Source organism: Puma concolor, chromosome B1 (assembly GCF_028749965.1).
Source record: "Puma concolor isolate L17-30 chromosome B1, mPumCon1.1.hap2, whole genome shotgun sequence".
Taxonomy (NCBI): Eukaryota; Metazoa; Chordata; class Mammalia; order Carnivora; family Felidae; genus Puma; species Puma concolor.
In genome coordinates, this window is record NC_141670.1 from 189669388 (window position 1) to 189688344 (window position 18957).

Sequence of the window (18957 nt, forward strand, 5' to 3'; positions counted from 1 at the left end):
GAGGAGGCCGGGAGGAGGGGAAGGGGCGGTGGCGGCGGCCGCGGGCGGGGAGGAGCCGCCGCGGGCGGCGGCGGCAGCGAGGGAGGAGGAGGAGGAGGAGGCGGCGCTCCGGCCGGGCCAGAGAGCAGCGCTGGGACCCGCGCGGCCGTGACCCCGCGGTTCCCCGGACGCCGAGCGCGGCCGCAGCGGACAAAGGAGCATGTTGGCGCCGAGGAGGGCCCGTCCTCCGGCCGCCATGAGGCTCCGGGCGCCGCCGGGCCCGCGCCGCGCCCCCGCCCGCCCGGGCGCCGGGCCGGCCCGCTAGGCCAGCCCGCCGCCGCTCGGCCCGCAGGCCCCGGCGCGCAGCATGGAGCCGCCCGGGCGCCGGCGGGGCCGCGCGCCGCCGCCGCCGCCGCTGCTGCTGCCGTTCGCGCTGCTCGCGCTGCTGGGAGGCGGCGGCTGCGCCGCGGCGCTGCCCCCCGGCTGCAAGCACGACGGGCGGCCCCGAGGGGCCGGCAGGGCGGCGGGCGCCGCCGAGGGCAAGGTGGTGTGCAGCAGCCTGGAGCTCGCGCAGGTCTTGCCCCCCGACACGCTGCCCAACCGCACGGTCACCCTGTGAGTAGCCCTCGCCTCGGGTCCCCTCCCTGGGGCGCTTTCTCGTCGGGCCGCCTCTCTCTGCGCAACTTTGGAGAGGGGTGCTGCCGGCACCCACGCGCCTTTGTGTGAATGAAGCTGCAGGCAGGGATGGCGCTGGGGGGATTGGCTTGGCAGGGGCGCGTTTCGGGGAAGGCAAGTGAATCCGCCCCGGAGCCGCTTTCCAGTTCCGCTAGTTTGCAAAGTAAAAGTTTTCGGGTTCCCTGGCGCGCCCCGCGCTGTCCCGGCGCAGCGCTTCTGTGGCTGCGCGGTGCCACGTGAGGATGCAAGTAAACAAGCAGTCCGCGAAGTTGTAGATGGCCCATCTTTTGCTTGGGCTTCCAGAAAACACGGTGCTCCGTAGAAGCGCCGGTCCTTCAGCTTTTCTGCACATTAACTTAAACTTCCATGCGGTTTGCATGAATAGTTTGCAGAATACCAAAACAACACTGGGACTTGGAACGCCTGTGTGTACAATCCCCTAACCCCCAGACTGTTTCCTTGCCTTTCGCTCCCTTAGTTTTATCACACAGTAAAAGAACACCTTTTAAAATGGAGTTGTTTGTTATTAAGGGCGTGAAATACATTTGAGACGAACCGTGCACCTTCCAGCCCAGGTTTCATGTGTTTGCGCGCTCATACTTAAAAATCCGAGAATTTTGGAATTGAAAACTGGGTTTGTTGAGCCTCCCATGTCGAGGCACTTGATATTTGAGTTGAGTTTCCGACCTGGAAGGAAGAGTTTTTGGTCTCAGGACTCCCATTTGTGCTCAGATACACGGTCCAGTTTTGCAGGCGTGTATCTGCCCATGCTAGCTGGACAGTTGGAATCTTGACTTGATTTTCTGAACGATGAATTGGCTTGGAAAAGTTCAAGTATTTCTAAGGGATATTTTGTCGAACTGAAACGTGAGCCTCTCTGCCCCGTGTTCCTCTCCGTTCTTTTGGTTCGTTTCCTAAAAAAGAATCAAGGCTACCACTGTAAAAACAGGAAGGCAGGGGGAATAGCATGATTTATGAAAAGCTTGAAGTACGATTTTTAATTTAACCCAAATTAAGCAGGAGGCTAGGGGGTAAGAGAAGTATAAACCTCGTTACTAAAACCTTTGTTCTTTCATTTCTATTTGTTTGAATTAAGAAAGGCTTAACACAGGGAAAATGTGTTTTTGTCTATGGAGGCATGAAAATGGATAAAATAGTTTTCTTTGACTCGTTTACTGACCGTTTGGTAGTGGCAGCAGCTGTATTTATTTATTTCTTACCCAGATTCTTTGAAGTGGAAATTTTGGGATGGGACCTTTAATTACAGCCTTGAGTCAAGCAGCGAAAACCCCATGTTGGAGATATCCCTTTATAACTTTGCGGAAATTAGTCATCATACATTTGGGTTCTGAATCGGTGGTGCTCCAGCTGATTCAAGTTTAGGTCGAGTTTTTCAGAATGTCAACAGTTTCAGCTGTATTAAGTCAGCTATTTGTAAGTTGTTTTCGTTTTGCAGAAAAAAAAAAGATGGTGTCATAGAAAATCACTTTTCAGCACATTATCAGTTAAGCTGTTTCAAAGAATTCTTAGTGCCTTTAAAATGTCATAATTTTTTAAAACGTTTATTTAGTTTTAAGAGAGAGAGCATGAGCCCTAGTGGGGGAGGGGCAGAGACAGACAGAGGATCCAAAGCGGGCTCCCGTGCGTGCAGGAAAGAGCCCGATGTGGGGGCTCCAACTCGCAAACTGTGAGATCATGGCCTGAGCTGAAGTCGGACGATTAACCAACTGAGCCACCCAGGCGCCCCTACGATGTCCTATTAATCCAATATTTTTTGCACCGGAAACCTCTTTAGATGAAAATAATAGAATGTAGTGAATGGGGAGAAATTATAATTCACTTAAAAATCAGATGATGTTGTGGATTACATTGGTTCAATTTATATCGGACCAGTTCCCTTATTTTGCTAGGGAATACATCAGAGAGTCCTGCAGGGATAAGTGACTTGCCCAAGTTCCATAGTGATTGAGCATCAGGGTCAATTTCCTGATGTGCAGTTCAGATGCTTTCTTAATTGCGCCCCCCCCCCCCCCCCCCACCAAGGCTTTCATCATCTTATTAGTTCAACAGTTGTGTGTGTGTGTGTGTTTTGTTGTTTTTGAGTGTTTCCTAGGTAGTGGCAGCATGTTGAGGTTTAGACTAGGTGTTAATTTCCTCCGGGTGTGGCAAATGTACCACACATTGGGTGGCATAAAACCAACAAATTTCTTCTCTTACAATTCTGGGAGCTGGAAGTTGCAAGTCAAGGAGTCAGTAGAGCTATGTCTTCTCCAGAAGGGTCTTCTGACTTTTCTTGGATTGTGCCACCCCAGTGCCAATCTCTGCCCCTGTCTTCATGTCGCTTCTTTCCGGGGTGTCTCTGTGTTTCACATACTGCCCCTTCTCTTGTAAGGACACCAGTCATTGAATTTAGGGTCCACCCTAAGTCCAGGATGATCTCATCCAAGGATATGGAACTTAATTACATTGCAAAGACCCTCTTTTCAAATAAGATCACTTTCAGGGGTACCAGGGGTTTAGAGCTTTGGACCTCTTTTGAGGGCATACTATTGAACTCACTACAGAATATAAATAAATCATGGTCTTTCTTTAGGAACACACAGGCAGTAGGAGAGAAATATTCATGAATTCAGAACACTATGGTAAATGCTCTAATCCTGGAGTGTACATGTAGCAAAAGGAACCCAGAGGAGGGCAACCAAAGCCCCCTTGGGACATAGTTGGTGGGATCCAGGATCTGAGGATCCTGAGCCAATTCGAGAAGGATGAGATGGATACCTGTGAATGAAAAAGGTGATGAGATGAGGGAAGAAATGTGGGGTTGGTCTGTGGTAGACTCCCTACTTCCCACCCCATGCCCATGGGCTTGGAGGGTGCAGTGTTGGCTTGCTATGTGGTGCAGTTTATATTGCTGGATGTCAAGGGCAAGTGTCTACTCCCTGGAGTGGTCCAAGGGGAGCCCGCATGTGCCTGGTCAAGGACAGACAGGCTTTCTGGTTCTGGTTTGAGTTTTAATTCCTTAGGTGTGGCCAACCATTTTCAGCTGCTGCAAGGAAATTTGATGGGGCTTGCAAGGATAGCAAGGATAGGATAGAATTTTTTTCTTTTTTTAAATAATGAAAAATTAGGTAATTTCTGCCTTGGGTGGGGGGCTTCACCATAGCCAAGAGCTCAGACCCTTCAGCTATCTTCGTGAACAACATCTATTTTCATAGCCTTGGTTATGGAGAGTTCCAGCAGAAACCCTCCGCGTGACCACACTTGTTTCATGTGTCATGTAGTCTTTTGTATTAATGGAGTAAATTGCATTTATTATTTACAGCCAGATTGAATTAAAATTTGACTTTTAATGTTTTTGTTGGAAATATATATTACTATTTTTTAAAAATGTTTGTTTAGTTTTGAGAGACTGCAAGGGGGGGAGGGACGGAGAGAGGAGGACAGAAGATGGTTCTGAAGCTGGCTCTGCATTGACAGGCTGGCAGCTGCAAGCCCGATGTGGGGCTCCAACTCACTAACCTGGAGATCATGACCTGAACTAAAAGTTGGATGTTCAACCAACTGAGCCACCCAGGTGCCCTGAAATATAAGTTATTAACTTTATTCCTGTCTTATTTGATATTTTAAGTTTTAAAAATAATGAGGACTTAAGTTATAGAAAGTTTTACAAATTTACCTTGCTTTTCAGATTTTTTTTCCCATAATGCTACATGGAGATTCTAGGTAATTTTTTTTTTTTTTAAATTTATGATTTGTCATGAATCGTACCTTAGGGACAATGTCTAGATGTTTCTCAGACTTTTTAAAACAATCAGATAATGCAGAAGGTTTGGTTTTTACTTTACAAAATGTTTGGTTTTGCTATCAAAGACCTGATTATAGACATCAACCAGTGTGCCCAGCTCAGTGTCAGGGAGACAAAAAGGAATGCTGTATTGTTTTGAAACCTAAACCTGGTTGGAAGAAAGGATTTGCACAAAAGCAGCATTTAGGGAACAATTGCAGACTGTCTGTAATTAAGTAATAAATCCTGTACTGCCAACTGTTTAAATGCTTTAGGAAGTCTGAAAAGATTGGAGATCAGTTGGGGCTGCGGACGCCCTGGGAGATTTTCTGTTTTCCTGGAGAAGTTTGGACTTGAGCAAGGCCTGAGGGAAGGGAAAGATTGGATTTTGTGCGGGCATCGGGGAGTTACTGACAGGGGTGGGGACAGAGTGGTTCTACTGAAGCAGGGAGGTGGTTTTCAGAACCACTGGTCTGTACCAGGTATGTAATACCCAGGTGTGGTGGAGGTCAAGTTAGAGTAGGGGAGCGTGTGCAGGTGGGGAGGAGGAGGCGGGGGTGTGGCCCAGGCAGAAGCTCCCTGGAGCAGTGGCGGAGCCTGGTGAAGTGGGGGATGCAGAGGGGGGAGCATGCGGTCATAGAAGCCAAGGCACGTTCAGGTTTGAAGGAAGGAATGGGTGCCCGTGTTGAGAGATGCTGGGGAATCAGGACCAGGAAGGCCAACGGGCTGAGCACTGGATTGGCCTGCTTGGCGCTTTGGTGCCCTCTGGGGGTCGGAGGCCACGAAGGGAGGTTGGGGCGGCTTCAAGGGAGAAGGGGGTGAGTGAGGATGGTGGTGGTAGCATCTAGACGAGGAAGAATTTCGGTGAAAAGGAAGGTTTCTTAGGAGCAAAGGACCATGAGAGCACATCGGAGTAAGCTGGACAGTAACTTGGGTGTGGGGCACATGGTGGATGGAAAAAAAGGCACAGGGTTTGCTGGCAACAGGCACTGTTTGTTCTCGAAGAAGGCGGTGGTGAGGCAGGAGGGCTTTGGGAGTGCAGGTGGGTTGAAGTGGGGGTTCTTTTATGTTCCCATAGACATGGAGGCAGGGTGAGGGAGGAAGGAGAAACAGGAGGCTGGCTTTTGGAAGCTGGGAGAGCTCACTCGCTCGCTGGGGATTGTAGAAAAGTTAGCAGAGTGGAGTTGTGTCCTTTTCTGCCTTGTGATCAAATTCGAAGGCACATAGATGACCACAGTTCTTTCTCCAGTCGCATTCAGCCCAGAGGTGTAAATAGTTGGGATTGGCTCGGCTGCTTCTTGCCAGGGCAGTGCCACAGAGCCAGAGAGGCATAGGCTGTGGCCTGAAGTTCTGTGTGTCAAGGGTTAGGTTTTTATCTTTGAATTCGAGGCCATCCAAATCTTTTGTAGCCTGATTTCCCAATACTTGGCACCAATTATATTTTCTTCACATGCATATCAGTTGAGGCACTGTTAATACTGTAGGCACTCGGCTGGGTGCTAGGGGTGTTCAGGGATAACGTAAGACGTGATTCTTTCGTCTAAGGATCAGTGCTATGTGCAAAGTCTCTGCGTAACCCAAGTGTGCCTCTCATTGTCCCCTGACTTGGTTTCCTGTGCATCAAGGGTAAGTCTGTCGCTCTTGCCTGGAAATCCTATTCTGGTAAATGCTGGGTCCTTCACAATCCAGCTCAGCTGCTGTGAGCTTTTTTGTCACCCTTCTGGCTTTGGGTCCGTCCCTTCTCTGAAGCCAGGTAGTGCTTAACTAACTGTGCTCCCATGTCCCTCTGTGACACTTTATATGACACTTGCTCTCGTAAAGCACGTACCCTTGAAGGGAAGGACTGGGAAACCTGTCTTAATACCGTACCTGGACTGTGGGGTGCGAATTGTTCTTAATGGGCATGAGTCATACTGGCAAAGATAATACTGTATATGTGGTACGACAAAAGGACAGTGGAGGGATGGAAGAGGGATGCGAATTCAGATTTTCACCCTATTATAGCAAATGAGAACACTTATTTATTTTTAGGTTTTTTTTTTAATGTTTTATTTATTTTTGAGGGACAGAGCGTGAGTGGGGGAGGGGCAGAGAGAGAGGGAGACACAGAATCTGAAACAGGCTCCAGGCTCCCAGCTGTCAGCACAGAGCCCAACGCTGGGCCCAAACCCACTAACTGTGAGATCATGGCCTGAACCAAAGTCAGACGCTTAACCAACGCAGCCACCCAGGGGCTCTGAGAACACTTATTTACTTAGGTCCGCGTTTCATGGCCGTAGGATCCCCAGTTCAAGAAGGGTATGTGAAATTTGTTTACAGTTACATTTGACATAAGTGATCTTATGTGTCTGGTGACTGCACACATAAGGTGGCGTGGTGGCAAGTTGCTCAGAAATAGTTCAGAATTTTGGGCAGACTTAGGCGTTTGGTCCATGAACGCAAACCTTAAGTTTTTTTCCAATAGGATGGGAAGCTTTTACATGATCCAGACTCTGAATCTTGTTGCTTCTTGCCTGCTTGGAGCGCTCCAGCATCAGGAGTGTGTGAGAGAGGTTGGTGGGTTTGGCAGCAAACCAGAAATTAAAATACCAGGAACAAAAGAGCACAGGAATGTTTGGAGATCCTTGTCCCAGTTCATCCACTTTTCCCAGGAGCCTGTAAAGATGGTTTTAAAAAACAGACAAAAACAAAAACAAAACACACCAAAAAACAAAACAAAACAACCCCCCCACCCCCAAAAAAATCCCAGAAGTAAAAGCTCTCGGAAAGTCAGAAAATGACAGTGTGAAGTTTTAGTGTATGTAATCAGTGATTTATTACTATTATTCTTTGCTATTTAGCTGCCTGTCTGAAAGCCATTGTTTTCTTTATTGGCTGCATTCCTATGGAGGGGTCTTCAATCCAGAAGACACAGCTAATTTATCGTTGGGTGAACATTTTCCTTGTAAATAGGCAAAAACTAGGATACAGAGCTCTTTTACATTTTAGTAGCTTGTTAAGTCAGTTTTTGCAAAGGTAAGGAAGCTATAGATGCAGGCTTGCTCAATGAGTTTTTAATTGTTGCCAGACTAAATTTATTTTAAAACTTAATGTAATTTTCATGCTTTGTGGTTTAGCTTGCATTAATGTTCCTGTGCAATTTTAGTCTGAGGAGAGAGTTTTAGATAAAGTAAGCATCTTCTCCCAAGGTTTTTTTTTTTTTTTTTTCTTCTTTTCATGACTAAACTTCAGAAATTTCTGGTAGGGGAATATCTTGCGTGTTGGCGTGGGGTGAACAGAGATGGAGTGGGCATTTCACAGAAGGCCACTTTTCAGTACCATGCTGAGTACATGGCAGATATTGGGCTGTTCACCCAGGGAAGCATTTCTTGTCCTCCATTCCCTCCTGCTCAGGGTCTGAAGGGAACAAAAGGAAAATTTAGGGATTGGTGTAAGAAGTCTCGGGAACAACCCCTCCCCCCAGTGCTCTGGTCTTCTTTTTCCTTTCTGTAAGTTGCAAGCCCAGGCTTAAATCTGTGCGTTTCCCCATACAGCGGGGTCTGTCCAAAGACCCAAATCTACTTTTGATGTTTACTGTTCTGTACTGGCATTCTTTTTTTTTTTTTTTTTAAATTGATTCTAGTATCCAACTTTAATAAATTTACCACATATTCTTTCTTTTTTTTCAACATGTTTGTTTATTTTGAGAGAGAGAGAGAGAGAGCGCGCACAAGTGGGGAGAGGGACAGAGAGGGGGAGAGAATCTTAAGCAGGCTCCATGCTGAGCACGGAGCCTAATGTGGGGCTGAATCCCACAACCCTGGGATCATGACCTGAGCCGTAATCAAGAGTTGGATGCGCGGGGCGCCTGGGTGGCGCAGTCGGTTAAGCGTCTGACTTCAGCCAGGTCACGATCTCGCGGTCCGTGAGTTCGAGCCCCGCGTCAGGCTCTGGGCTGATGGCTCAGAGCCTGGAGCCTGTTTTCGATTCTGTGTCTCCCTCTCTCTCTGACCCTCCCCCGTTCATGCTCTCTCTCTGTCCCAAAAATAAATAAACGTTTGAAAAAAAAAAAAAAAAAAGAGTTGGATGCTCAATTGACTAGCCACCCAGGTGCCTCTTGACCACATTTTCTTATGGCAGTGAATATTTGGGTTTCATTATTCATTTCGTTGGTTTAAAAATACAAAGAAAACTATGTAAATTGTATATAGGAAGAAATTATGTTCCCTAGTGAACTGTAATCTTATAAATCTTTAATAAAAGGGAAGGTTAAAAAAAAGTTCCTTGAGATCAAAACTGGGAAAGAAAAGGAAAAACAGTCTTTCAGATGACATCATCTTGTTTTGAAGAGACCTAAAATGGGATTTGATATTTGCCGAAGTAATGTATTTTTTTTTTTTTAATTGATGTATAGTTTCTATACAATGTTATCAGTTTCAGGTGTACAACATAGTGATTAGACAATTCTATACATTATGCAGTGTTCCCCACAGTCACCATCTGTCACCATTCAAACTTATTACAATATTATTGATTATATTCCCTATGCTGTACTTTTTACCCATGTAACATTTTATACCCGGAAGTATGTACTTCTGAATCCTTCTCACCTGTTCTGCCCCTCCTTCCTTTGGCAACCACTAGTTCTCTGTATTTATGAGTTTGTTTCTGTGTTTTGTTCATTTCTTTCTTTAGATACCACATAGAAGTGAAATCATATAGTATTTGTCTTTCTCAGTCTTATGTCACTTAGCATAATACCCTCTAGATCCATCCATGTTGTTGCAAATGGCAAAATGTTATTCTTTCTATGGCTGGGTAATACTTTATGGTTTATACTGCATCTTCTTTATCCATTCATTTGTTGATGGATGCTTAAGTTGTTTCCATGTCTTGGCTATTGTAAATAATGCTACAGTAAATATAGGGGTACACATATCTTTTTGAATTAGTGTTTTTGTTTTCTTTGGGTAGATACCCCGCAGTGGAATTACTGGATCATATGGAATTTCTAGTTTTAATTTTTTGAGGAGCCTGCTAGTGCTTTCCATAGCGGCTGCACCAGTTTACATTCCTACCAATAGTGGAAAAGGATTCTCTTTTCTCCCCTTCCTTGCCAGCACTCGCTGTTTCTTGTCCTTTGATACTAGCCATTCTGACAGGTGTGAGGTGACATCTCATCGTGGTTTTGACTGCATTTCTCTGAGGACTAGTGATGTGGAGCATCTTCTTGTGTGTTGGTCTATTCAGGTTCTCTGTCCATTTTTAATTAAATTATTAGGTTTTTTTTTTTTTGTTTTTGGTATTGAGTTGTGTGAGTTCTTTATACATTTTGGATATTAACCCCTTATTGGATATATAATTGGCAAATATTCCTCTTATTCATTAGGTTACCTTTTCACTTTGTAGATGGTCTCCTTTGTTGTACAAAAGCTTTTTAATTTGATGTAGTCCCAATGGTTTATTTTTGCTTTTATTTCCCTTGCCTGAAGAGACATATCCAGAAAGACATTACTAAGGCCATTGTCCAAGAGATTACGGCCCATGGTTTCTTTTAGGAATTTTATGCTTTCAGGTCTTACATTTAGATCTTTAATCCATTTTGAGTTAATTTTGCATTTGGTGTAAGAAAGTGGCCCAGTTTAATTCTTTCACATGTATCTGACCAGTTTCCTCAACATTTATTGAAAAGTCTTCTCCCCATTGTATATTTTTCCCCCCTTTGTTGTAGATTAATTGAGCATATAAACATGGGTTTATTTCTGGGTTCTCTTTTCTGTTCCATTGATCTATGTGTATTTTTGTGCTAGTATCCTACTGTTTTTATTACCATAGCTTTGTAGTATACTTTTTCTAAAAAACATTCTCGTATAATTAAAATACAGTATTATATTAGTTTCAGGTGTTCAGTATAGTGAATCAACAATTCTGCACATTACTAAGGGCTCATCACGGTAAGTGTAGTTTTAAAATCGTTTTAAAATTGTTCTCAATCTGGTATGTGATGCCTACATCTTTGTCCTTTTTTTTCTCAAGATGCTTTGGTTATCTGGGGTATTTTATGGTTTTGTACAAATTTTACGATTATTCTAGTTGTATGAAAAATACTATTGGTATATATATATATATATATATATATATATATTTTTTTTTTTACGTCTGTTTATTTTGAGAGGGACAGAGACAGCATGAGTGGGGAAGGGGCAGGGAGAGAGGGAGAGAGAGAATCCCAAACAGGTTCCATGCTGCCGGCACAGAGCCTGATGCGGGGCTGGAATTCATGAAGCCATGAGATCAGGACCTGAGCTGAAACTGAGAGTCAGATGCTTAACTGACTGAACCACCCTGGTGCCCCCTGTTGGTATTTTGATAGGGATTGCTTTGAAACTGTAGATTGCTTTGGACTGTATGAACATCTAACAATAGTAATTCTTCCAATCTGTGAATGTGGAATTATCTTCCCATTTGTGTCCTCTTCATCGATGTCTTACAGTTTTCAGATTACAGAAGTTTTATCCCCTTGGTTAAATTTATTCTTTGGAATTCTTTCTGCTGCAGTTGTAAAAAGGATTTCTTTATTTCTCTTCTCTGTTACTTCATTATTAGTGTATAGAAATGTAACAGATACCTGTATGATAATTTTGTATTCTGCAACTTTACTGAATTTATTAGTTCCAATTTACTATTGGTAAAGTCTTTGGGACTTTTTCTTTTTCTTTTTCTTTTGTTTTTTAATTTATTTTTTTTATTTATATATGAAATTTATTGTCAAATTGGTTTCCATACAACACCCAGTGCTCATCCCAAAAGGTGCCCTCTTCAGTACCCATCACCCACCCTCTCCTCCCTCCCACCCCCCATCAACCCTCAGTTTGCTCTCAGTTCTCAACAGTCTCTTATGCTTTGGCTCTCTCCCACTCTAACCTCTTTTTTTTTTTTTTTTCCTTCCCCTCCCCCATGGGTTCCTGTTAAGTTTCTCAGGATCCACATAAGAGTGAAACCATATGGTATCTGTCTTTCTCTGTATGGCTTATTACACTTAGCATCACACTCTCCAGTTCCATCCACGTTGCTACAAAAGGCCATATTTCATTTTTTCTCATTGCCATGTAGTATTCCATAGTGTATATAAACCACAATTTCTTTATCCATTCATCAGTTGATGGACATTTAGGCTCTTTCCATAATTTGGCTATTGTTGAGAGTGCTGCTATGAACATTGGGGTACAAGTGCCCCTATGCATCAGTACTCCTGTGTCCCTTGGATAAATTCCTAGCAGTGCTATTGCTGGGTCATAGGGTAGGTCTATTTTTAATTTTCTGAGGAACCTCCACACTGCTTTCCAGAGCGGCTGCACCAATTTGCATTCCCACCAACAGTGCAAGAGGGTTCCCGTTTCTCCACATCCTCTCCAGCATCTATAGTCTCCTGATTTGTTCATTTTGGCCACTCTGACTGGCGTGAGGTGATACCTGAGTGTGGTTTTGATTTGTATTTCCCTGATAAGGGGCGACGCTGAACATCTTTTCATGTGCCTGTTGGCCATCCGGATATCTTCTTTAGAGAAGTGTCTATTCATGTTTTCTGCCCATTTCTTCACTGGGTTATTTGCTTTTCGGGTGTGGAGTTTGGTGAGCTCTTTATAGATTTTGGATACTAGCCCTTTGTCCGATATGTCATTTGCAAATATCTTTTCCCATTCCGTTGGTTGCCTTTTAGTTTTGTTGGTTGTTTCCTTTGCTGTGCAGAAGCTTTTTATCTTCATAAGGTCCCAGTAATTCACTTTTGCTTTTAATTCCCTTGCCTTTGGGGATGTGTCGAGTAAGAGATTGCTACGGCTGAGGTCAGAGAGGTCTTTTCCTGCTTTCTCCTCTAAGGTTTTGATGGTTTCCTGTCTCACATTCAGGTCCTTTATCCATTTTGAGTTTATTTTTGTGAATGGTGTGAGAAAGTGGTCTAGTTTGAACCTTCTGCATGTTGCTGTCCAGTTCTCCCAGCACCATTTGTTAAAGAGACTGTCTTTTTTTCCATTGGATGTTCTTTCCTGCTTTGTCAAAGATTAGTTAGCCATACGTTTGTGGGTCTAGTTCTGGGGTTTCTATTCTATTCCATTGGTCTATGTGTCTGTTTTTGTGCCAGGGACTTTTTCTGTATAATATGTCATCTGCAAATAATGACACTTTTATTTTTTCCCTACCAATTTGGATGCCTTTTATTTCTTATCTGATTTCTGTGGCTAAGACTTCCACCATTATGTTGAATAAAATTGTAAGAGTCACCTCAGTGTCTTGTTCCTGATTTTAGAGGCAAAGCTTTCTGTTCATCATTGTCGGTTTGTCATTATATTAATATTTATTAATATGTAGGTGTATTATACACACACACACACACACGTATAAATAAAATAGGGCTGTGGGCCTCTATTATTGAGGGATGTTCCCTGTAAACCCACTTTGTTAAGAGTTTTTATCATGAATGGATGTTGTACTTTGTCATATGCTTTTTCTGCATCTACTGAGATGTTTTGATTTTTATCATTCATTTTGTTAATGTGTATCATGTTGATCTTGTGGATATTGAACCATCCTTGCATTCCTGGAATATATCCCACTGGATTGTGGTGAATGATCCTTTTAATGTATTGTTGAATTCAGTTTGCTGGTATTTTGTTGATTTTTGCACATATGTTCATCAAGGATTTTGGCCTGTACTTTACTTTTCTTTTTTGTAATGGCTTTCTTTGGTTTTGGTACCAGGATAATGCTGAACTTGAAGAATGCATTTGGAAGCTTTCCTTACTCTTCTAATTTTAGGAATAGTGTGGGAAGGATAGTTGTTAACTCTTTAAATGTTTGGTAGCATTCACCTGTGAAGCTGTTTGGTTCTGAATGTTTATTGGGAGTTTTTTAATTATATATTCAATTTTGTTACTAGTACTCTGTTTAGATTTTCTGTTTTTTTCTGACTCCGTGTTAGAAGATTGTATGTTTCTAGGAATTTATCCATTTCTCCTAGGTTGTCCAGTTTGGCATTTAATGTTTTTGCAGTAATCTCTTACAGTTCTTTATATTTCTATGATGTCAGTTGTTACTTCTCTTTGATATCTGATTTTATTATATATGTCCTCTTTTTTTCTTGACGAGTCTTGCTAAAGGTTTATCAATTTTATCTTTTCACAGAACTAGGACTTTGGTTTCATTGATCTTTTCTATTGTTTCTTTTGGAATCCTTTATTTCTGGTCTGGTCTTTATTACTTCCTTTCTTCTAACTTTGGGCTTCTTTTTTTTTCCCTCTCTAGTTCCTTTAGGTGCAAGTTTGGATTTATTTGAGATTTTTTCCTGTTTCTTGAGGTGGACCTGTATCCCTGTAAGCTCCCCTATTAGACTGCTTTTGCTATGTCCCGAAGATTTTGGTGGATCGTTGTGTTGTCGCCTTCATTTGTCTCCAGCTCTTCTTGGATTTCGTCTTTGATTTCTTTGATGCATTGGTTATTTAGTAGCATGTGGTTTAGTTCTAGTGGCATTTCTGATGATTCCCATCCTGTTTTTAAAAATGGCTTGCTTTTGCATTCATTCAACAAAGTTATTCACTGCCTACTGTTTGTTGTAGACTTAGGTGGGTTTCTGTGACTTTTTATCTCTGGGCATGACTTTTTCTTTGGCCATCAGACCAGTTTTATCCTAGTCCTGGATGCTTGTATCCCTTTCTGGAACTCCATTTCTTGCCCTTAAGCTGTCCAGTATCTCTCCTACCGGACTTGACCACTGGCTCTTTGTGATGTGATTTAACCTGCATCTCCCTCCATTGCTGTGCTCTGCTAAGAGAGCTAGAGATGGCAGGGGTGGAAGGCGGGAGTGGGGGGTAACAGGTGGATTTGTAGAAATTCTTATAGGCATTTCTAAGGGAAATTTGTAAGACTGGCTTAGGAAAACCTTGTGAGAGGGGCTCATAGACCTTTTTGTTCAGTGACCACCATTGTTTTCCCTCACGTCCACCTGCCAGGCGCAAAACCTTTCCAAACCTAGTGTGTCTCAGATCTCTTGTGGTACATAATCACTTCCATTATTTATAGCAATTCTTTCCAAGAACTTTCATGCCATGACCTGTATAGGTAGTGATGATGTTTGTGTGAATGATGCCCCAGGCTCTGCATTCCAGCCCCAGGGGTTGAGGGGAGCAGTTCTCTCAGCTTTCCTATAATCTGGTCGGTGGATTTTTTTGTTGAGGCTTTTCAACCTTGCATTGAGTCACCTGGGAGCATTAAAAGTTCAGATGCCTGGGCCACAGACCTCTGCTCTGATTGAATTGTTCCAGAATGAGGCCTAGATGTTGGTATTTTTCACACCTCTGCAGGCAAGTCTGATGTCACCTGGGTTGAGAACTTGTTGTCTAGTAGCCTAGCGACCTGAGGGTTAACCATCTTGACCAGCTGGCATCCACTGCCACAAAAGTAGAGCAAAGAATAGAGGGACACATTGGGGATAGCTGCCTCACGTGGGAGGGAGGGAGGGTTTTAAGTGGAGCAAAGATGGATGAAAATGAGGAGACATTTAGGTAGCTGAGAGCTTTAGGGGGCCTTATTCACAGGAGACAAGACAAGTGACCATTTGTAAGGTAGGGAGTGATGTGCTGCAGGTGGATTTAATGTCAGGTCGAGGGGTTAAGGACAGTTAGGTTGTAGCAGTATGTTGTGGCACCAAGTGAGCCGAAAGGGCCTAGCAGCAGTGAGCGCTTGTCCAAACCAGTATTTAAGGGCCTGGCACTCTGGTGGAGCCCCCTGCCTGAGTGTACCTTAAACCCATTGTTTTAGATTTAAAGTAGAGATTTAAATCTGGTCGTAATGCATTATTAACATAAAATGGTGGAGGAATGAGGAGAGGCCTGGTTTCCCAGGTATATACCTGCTCTGGGAATTTTGGTGGGAGGGAGGTCTTACTAGTTAAAAAAAAAAAAAAAAAGTCTTATTTTACTTTGCATTGTGCTTATTAGTGAAGTTTAATATAATCTGACATGTTGGGGTGCCAGGGTGGCTTAGTCAGTTAAGTATCCGAGTTGGGCTCAGATCATGATCTTGTGGTGTGTGAGTTCGAGCCCCATGTCGGGTCCTGTGCTGACAGTTCGGAGCCTGGAGCCTGCTTCGGGTTCTGTGTCTCTTGCACTCTCCCCCTCCCTCCCTCCCTCCCTCCCTCCCTCCCTCTCTCCCTCCCTCTCTCTCTCTCTCTCTCTCTCTCTCTCTCTCTCTCTCTCTCCCCCCCTCTCCCCCCCTCTCTCTGTCTCTCTCTCAAAAATAAATAAACATTAAAAAAAATTTATAAATCTGATGTGTTTACAAAACTCATTTGTGTTCGACCACCTTCTCTGTACACTTTTATTTTCTAATACCATTTTCCCCACTTGATACCCTTGAGATTTTTAGAGACCTTCTAATCATCTGATAACATTTTAAGTTAAAAAAAATTTTTTTTAAGTTTATTTTTTTTTTTTATTTTTTTTTATTTTTTTAAATTTTTTTCAACGTTTATTTATTTTTGGTACAGAGAGAGACAGAGCATGAACGGGGGAGGGGCAGAGAGAGAGGGAGACACAGAATCGGAAACAGGCTCCAGGCTCTGAGCCATCAGCCCAGAGCCTGACGCGGGGCTCGAACTCACGGACCGCGAGATCATGACCTGGCTGAAGTCGGACGCTTAACCGACTGCGCCACCCAGGCGCCCCTTAAGTTTATTTTGAGGGGGAGAGAGAACATGTGTGTGCATGTGGGGGAGGGGCAACGAGGAGAGACCGAATCCCCGGCAGGCTCTGTGCCATCAGTGATCAGCGCACAGCCCGTTGCGGGACTCCATCTCACAAACCGTGTGATGGATCATGACCTGAGCCGAAATCAACAATTGGACGCTTAACTGACTGAGCCACCCAGGCTCCCCTCATCTGATAACATTTTAAAAATTATTTTCTTGCTGATGGGGTGGGACAATGGAGGCTGGACGATGGGCATCCTTGTCATATTCTTGACTTTATAAGTGACAGGCATGTTGGGCAGACCAGTACAAGAGATTTTTTGTATCCTAGGCTGTGAGCCTGAACCGGCTCTTATAGGAGGCACTTGGTAGTTGCTTTTAGCTCTTTATCAATTCAGATGACTGACCTTCCTGTTCTTAGTTTAAATAAAATATATACATCTTTTGACCCCCCCCTTTCTCCGCCACCCCGATATTTTGCCTCAAGTTTAAATTACATAGTGTTTGAATTGGGCATATTTGAAATCTTTTTTTTTTTTTTTGGTTGGTTGTTCCAACCTGCCCCTGTGGGAGTGGGGCAGGTCTACAGAATTCTATATTCTATACAAAGAAAGCTAAATTATCCAGACCCTTAGAATCTTAGAGTTCTTGCTCAACCTTTTTAGATGACAGTGCCATGAGCATAAAGGAAATCTTTTGGCATAATTGCTAGCTCTACGTGAAAAAGCGCTGCTTCCTCCCTATTTAAGAATGGTCTTTGCAGTCGAGATGTCCCTGTAAAAGAGGAATAAGCACGCTGCCTACCGAGGCTGGGGAGAAGTAGAGAAGCCCTGGCGTCATCGAAGCTCCCCAAGCCCCCTGCCTCCCACTTCCCACATCCCTAGTACAGGGAATAATGCACAGGATGTGATTGTGAATTAAATTCACTCCACATATGAGGACGTTTCGGAATTATAATACCTCGTTCCGAATATGTGACCTGGCCTCATAGAAGGTCTAGAAGGTCTGTTCTTTTGAGGTCACAGACCCTTGTTTTGCCCCTTCCTTCAATTGTAGCACCTGGAGTACGGACTTGTATTGCACATGCACTTCTGTGATGGCCTCTTAGTGTGGGCTGGACGAACAGGGCGTTGTAGATTGTGTTTGGGACGGCCCTTCAGTCTAAACCCTCCTTAAATTTAATCGAAGGGAACTTAGAGTGGCCTCAGAGGTGTAAGTGTGATAGAGATTCTTCAATGCAACTGTTAAAGTTTTTTTTTTTTTTAAGTCTGTTTGAATCTAAGTCTAATTAAATTGATTCATTTCCCATCAAGATAAGACTTAAAAGCATCCTTTGTTTTATTGTGCAATGCTTCCCAGCTTTTTTCTCACGAAGAGGCAAAGAGAAATTGACGAGTGTTCTGTTCATCTCCAGGACCATGTTTAAGACAGATGTGCTTTCTTTTTTTTTTTAATTTTTTTTTTTTTTTTAACATTTATTTATTTTTGGGACAGAGAGAGACAGAGCATGAACGTGGGAGAGGCAGAGAGAGAGGGAGACACAGAATCGGAAACAGGCTCCAGGCTCTGAGCCATCAGCCCAGAGCCTGACGCGGGGCTCGAACTCACGGACCGCGAGATCGTGACCTGGCTGAAGTCGGACGCTTAACCGACTGCGCCACCCAGGCGCCCCTGTGCTTTCTATTAGATTAATCTTTTTTTTCTTTTTTAACCTGCCTTTTTTTTTCTTTTTAAACAAGACCAAGCATAACCTCTCCCTTAATGCCCAAGACTCGACTAGAATTCTAAAGTCATTACAGTACTGTGGGCCTGCAGTTCACCTTCACAATGCCAGGCTGCTCCTTCGTTCCTTGTGACTGGGTCCCGCCTCTCCTTTGCTTGCATTAAGGCAGGCGTCATACTGTGTGGAACTATTTATAATCCTCACTGTCTTACCAGATTGTGAACTCTTGATGGTGATACTTATCTCTGTGTCTTCAATGTCTCCCCCGTAAGCGCTCAGTAAATCTTTGTATAAAGAACTCTCATTTCCCCCCCACTGGTTTTTAAATTAAGTTTTAAAAATGTTTCTATTTTTGAGAGAGAGAGTGTGGGGGAGAGACAGAGAGGGGGGGGATACAGAGGATCTGACTTAGGTTCTGTGCTGACACCAGAGAGCCCGATATGGGGCTCGAACTCCTGAACAATGAGATCATGGTGGAAGTCAGAGGCTTAACTGACTGAGTCACCCGGGCGCCCCTTCCCCAGTATTTTTTTTTTTTTTTTCCTTAAGTAGGACTGGGAACAGAATGTTGCATCATCCTTAAGAGGGATGAATCTATCATGGATAAGCTTCAGGTTCTTGAAAGCAGAATGCCCAACCTACAAGATTAGTGCTTAGACTCCCACTCTTCATTTGCTAGTGAAAAATGTCTTCCCAGATTAGTTTGTCCGCCTCCCTTCTTGATCCCACTCCCCACTACCTCTTGAGAAGCCCATCACTTACCTTTCCTGTGTTTTGAGTTTCTCTCCTACTTTGTGACGTTTCTCCTAGGCATACACCACCATGTCCTTTTCTCCTCTCCCCAAATACCCCCTTGTAGCACCATGTTGGAGGGGTCACTCTCTTCCTTCACAATATAGCTTCTCGAAAAGGGGCTTGAATCCATTGTCTTCATCTCCTTACTCTTCATTTCAGTTTCAACCCATTAGTGTCTCGTGTCTGTACAGAGCCCAGCCTGAGTCCGTCTAGATGTAGACATTTTCCATTCACCACCACGTGTGTTGACTTCTGGTTCTTTGATGGCCACCACCTGTTATC

At 43.8% G+C, this 18957-nt stretch overlaps 1 protein-coding gene across 2 annotated transcripts in view; it reads left to right on the top strand.

Annotated features, from left to right (window-relative positions):
- The first annotated feature begins 205 nt into the window (after positions 1–205).
- The window catches only part of ADGRA3 (adhesion G protein-coupled receptor A3), a 140756-nt gene continuing 122004 nt past the window's right edge, over positions 206–18957 (top strand). Inside the window, exon 1 of one of the 2 annotated variants that reach the window (XM_086705332.1) lies at positions 206–594. In XM_086705332.1, coding sequence (XP_086561458.1) covers positions 347–594 — 248 coding nt within the window. In that variant the 5' untranslated portion in view covers positions 206–346. The remainder of the gene's footprint in view (positions 595–18957) is intronic. The other variant, XM_025922104.2, reaches the window with a different exon arrangement.